Below are 4,344 nucleotides of genomic sequence, written 5' to 3' on the forward strand. Positions count from 1 at the left end.
GGATTTTATCCAAACATTTAAACTTAGTTTATTGTGGTGGAAATAAACAATAAGCAATAAACACCCTTTTTTTTTTCCTATTCAAACACTCCCTAAATCAACAAGGTACTAAACTAATAGGACATAAACATGGGAAGACCTTAATGCATAGAAACCGGATGCATAGAGGTGTTGTACTTTCAATAGAATATATTATTTTTATCGTCACCTTTAACCAATATTATGTAAATATTATTTTACAAAATACAATGACCTCATTAGTATAAAACATAATTTTGTTTTTTTGGTTGATTATCATCAAAACAACGAAAGATGTATAGATACACCAAAATATCCATACTAGTCAAATAGGTCGATTTCAAATTGTTTGATCCAACCAAACTCGAATATTTTTGTATCACATTAGTTTTGTGTTTAGATGCAAGTCTGTTAATTCATCTTAGGTTGGTGTATTTTTTGTATAATGCCAATAATTTAGTCTTAATTATATATGTACGTTTATGATAGAAGTTTAAGCATTAAGAATTGATATGAAAAACATTTAATTTGTTTCTAGACTCGTCCATCACCAGTCACCAAATGGATTGTTGATTTCTACTATTGGTAGTCCTCTACACTAGGTTGGATTATGATTTTGGTAAACCATATTTCTTTGAGAAAATATACTATGTTGAGTTATGATTAGGAAACCATTATACATGGGAAAGAACACGTATAGAAATGCTTTTGGTATTACATATATAATGTGATACATGTTTTGTTTTCACAAAGAGACATGAAATACAATAAATGTTTTTCTTTTTCTTATACTTTTGATTGAGTTTCTTTTTCTTTTCTTTTTTGCTTTTGCTTTCTGTTTCTACTATCGATTCTTTTTTATCATATCTTCTTTCCTCCTGCTATTTGAGAAAAAAAAAATCAACCATCGAGAAACACAATTTAGACAAATAGCTATTGAGCATCTTACTCCAAATTACCATAACCAATTATGAGACTCGAACAAACTAGACTTGTTATACAATTGATTTAACGCAATACATTGAAACTAAAAACAGTCTAAAAATAATCATTTGTTCCAACAAAACAATATAACATGAAAATAAGAGTGTAATAATAATATACATCTTCTTCATAACAAAAATAAAAATTCCAAGTTGTAGAACATGGTGTTGTGTATGATTAATTGATTATGCATGGTATTTGAGGTATATAGTTTACCATTTTTACCTTTTCCATATTTCATATTTTCATCAAATATTGAATTCAATGGAGTGATTTGAGATGGAAAATTTGACACGTTGACTGGTATGCCTTCTTGGCTGCAGCCAATTCGAATTTTTTAGTAGCAACTTCATTTTCTTCTAATTTTGTCTGAACAAAAAACCTTATCCACCACGAAGAGCTTCTCAATTTCGCCTATTATAAATATATAAATTCATTTTTTAATATTCAATGTTTCTTTAAATTTCAAATTTGAAGTAATTGGGATCAAGTAAAATATAAAAGAAGACTTACAGGGCGACCAAATTTGGACATTTCAGCCACTTTCACTCTACGTTGACCAGGATAACCTTTATCAAAATAAAATCAACATTACTTTTAGACAAAATTACAAAAATGGTCCCTGTGGTTTGCCAAAAGTCACAAAGTTAGCCCCTGCTAAAAAAAATTTTGATGCAAATGGTCCTTGTGGTTTGCAAAACTTGCACAAATGGCCTTTTTTACTAACTCCATTAGTATTCAGCCATTAGGGACTGAATTTGTAAGGACATTTCGTCTTTTCAAGTATAAAGGGACTGAATTCATGACATTTGGTAAACCACAGGGACCATTTGCATCAAAAAAAGATGAAAATGCCCTTACAAATTCAGTCCCTAACAGCTAAATACTAACTGAGTTAGTAAAAAGGGCCACCTGTGCAAGTTTTGCAAACCACAAGGACCATTTGCATCAAAAAAAATTAGCAAGGGCTGACTTTGTGACTTTTGGCAAACCACAGGGACCATTTTTGTACTTGTGTGTTAGTTTTATATAAAATATAAGTATTCATAAGTGCTAAAAAAACTCACCAGAGAGAATAACAAATCCATCTGAGGATACTCTTGCTAATTCTGGAAGAGTTTTGTTGAGGTACCTTGGTGACAAATAGTCAAGAGCATCCGAAACAATAACAAGAGAAAATGATTTTGATTTATAAGGAAGAGGAAACTTAATATCAGCAACTCTAACAATCCCTTTTCTTATAAGGCTTTTGCAGTTTGCATCACTTTCATCTAAATCATAAGGTTCAAGACCCCATGCTTCTGTATCTTCTTCTTTCAATAATTTGGACACCACTGAACATGAATCGGGACCCACATGTAGAACTTTATGCATGCTGTCACCATATGCTTTTTTTAGATATGGTAATGCTTGATTAATCTCTGCTGAACATGAAACACCACCTGCATATTCAACATATGGGAAAATTCATAATCATTGAATAGCAAGTTAGCAAACATAAAGATAACTAATTGTTATTATTATCTTAAATGGTTTACCTTCAAGCCTACTTAGAGCTACTTTATCAATATTGCTTCCACCTGTTGTTACAAAGATAAGTTTGATATAAGTTTTTGGTTCATGGAGATAGGAGAAGAATAGAAGATAGAATTTTTTTTTTTTAGCCAAAAGAAATTTATATGTACTAACCTGAACCACTATAAACATAGCCAATTATGAGAAAAGCTCCCTGAAAGTTTTGAGAGAAGGAAAAGTCTCACTCAGTATTTGTTTTAAGAAAAGAAGAACATGAGTATACAATAGATGGAAAAGCTTTAAGAGGTGTGATTACCACAAGAACAAGGCCAATGGATAAGAAAGGGGAAGGGCGTGATTTTGGATTCAAGGATCCCATAAAGGGGATGCCAGTTCCATCACCCAAACGCCTTGATAAACTAGCTGGCCTCCTTGACATCTGTATATGTTGTGATTCACCTGCAGAAAAATGTTTAACTCGTTTTATTATGAATTGAATTGAGTTATCTGAACTGAAACAATGGTAACTTCGAATGATCAATGGATCCTATATCAGTGACAAATGGGGTGTTCCACAATTTTAATTCAATAGCTGAGATTTAGTATCCTAAATGGCTAAATCAATCCGTTAATTTTAATTGTTCTGTAGCTGACGAACATTTCACTAATCTAAACTAACACGGTCATTTCCAAAACATGCTGATGGATAATTTTACTCGGGATAAGTATCCAGTTAAAATAAGCGAGACTCAAAATCCTCTTCGAAGAAAAACGGGAGAACGAAAGTGTCCCGAACTAATACATTAAGCGACTTGACCACTTGGTATGAATGTATGACGAAAACCTAACGCGGCATTCTTCAAATCGTTATTAGCCCAGCAAAACAAGCAATCAACCAATTTTCGTTACCACTAAATACAAACAACATCAAATTCACTAGAATCGATCAAGTGAAAAGCATTATTCAACTGATTCTGTCATAATTCGTTGTTCATACTGGTATAGTCCTCAAAATTAACAAGCAGATAGTCAGCAATTGATTAAACAATTCATCGTAATGCGAGAAACAAACAAAAACCACAGTGCGCGAGTGATGATTAGAAAGAGAAAGAGAGTATGTGTGTAACCTGAATGAAGTCGGAGAGAGCTTGGAGCTTGGAGATCTTGAGTTGAGAGTAGTTATTTGGATCTAGATCTGTGTTTTTTTGCAGTAAAATTGTGCTAAAAATCAAGTGGGGTTGTATGTTACTTTATAATTATCTCTCTAGGATTCTCTCTCTCTATCTCTATCGCAAACTGTGATTAAGAAATGTATAAACTTGTACTGTAAATTTCTGCGATTTCTGGTGAAAATGACAGGTAAATGCGCACATCGCGCATGTTAGTAGGGACGGGAACCCGCGTTGTCGGTTTAGGCTTTCATTACGCGTTGAGCGAAATGGGCTTTTTCTTTTCTTTAAAGTTCCTATATTGGGCTGGACGCCTATCTAAGAACCCGGCCCATATATGTATCGAGTTTGAGTTGATGTTTGTTCTACTTATGAGGATGAACACGTATTTGTATAGATGAGAGGAAGAGAGGTCGTCCGTGCAGGAAGTGGATAGACAGTGTGATGCTAGACTTGAAAGACTTAGGTCTTTCTAGAGTACATAACATCTAACAGGAGGATGTGGATACATAGGATTAAGATAGTAGAGTAGTATAGGAATAGTTAAGACTTAGGAAGAGTCATTTAGGTTTAACATTTTCTTCTTCTTGTCTCCTGCCTATGTTTGTGCTAGTAGTCCTAGGATTCTACCTTCATTCCCTCTTTATTTGTTGTTATT

General features: G+C 33.2%; 1 protein-coding gene across 2 annotated transcripts; it reads right to left on the reverse strand.

Moving 5' to 3' along the window:
* Positions 1–713: 713 nt before the first annotated feature.
* Positions 714–3,828, reverse strand: LOC111892982 (probable pectin methylesterase CGR3). Of its 2 annotated transcripts, none has more exons than XM_023889058.3 (8): positions 3,645–3,828; positions 2,834–2,976; positions 2,692–2,731; positions 2,541–2,582; positions 2,070–2,444; positions 1,516–1,571; positions 1,228–1,416; positions 714–896 (listed from the first exon to the last, which is right to left on the reverse strand). In XM_023889058.3, the coding sequence occupies exons 2-7, from the start codon at positions 2,954–2,956 to the stop codon at positions 1,264–1,266; spliced, it is 789 nt and encodes a 262-aa protein (XP_023744826.1). In that variant the 5' UTR covers positions 2,957–2,976; positions 3,645–3,828; the 3' UTR covers positions 714–896; positions 1,228–1,263. The 2 variants fall into 2 exon arrangements, with proteins under 2 accessions (XP_023744826.1, XP_052623365.1); XM_052767405.1 differs by having other exon boundaries at positions 714–899.
* Between the last annotated feature and the right edge of the window lie 516 nt (positions 3,829–4,344).

The sequence above is a fragment of the Lactuca sativa genome, chromosome 9 (genome assembly GCF_002870075.4).
Source record: "Lactuca sativa cultivar Salinas chromosome 9, Lsat_Salinas_v11, whole genome shotgun sequence".
NCBI lineage: Eukaryota > Viridiplantae > Streptophyta > Magnoliopsida > Asterales > Asteraceae > Lactuca > Lactuca sativa.

Coding starts and splice junctions, on each gene's coding strand:
- LOC111892982 (XM_023889058.3), bottom strand. CDS start 2,956: ATGTCAAGGAGGCCAGCTAGTTTATCAAGGCGTTTGGGTGATGGAACT. Junction 2,732..2,833: donor CCATTGGCCTTGTTCTTGTG/GTAATCACACCT, acceptor CAAAACTTTCAG/GGAGCTTTTCTCATAATTGG. Junction 1,417..1,515: donor TGTCCAAATTTGGTCGCCCT/GTAAGTCTTCTT, acceptor TATTTATAATAG/GCGAAATTGAGAAGCTCTTC.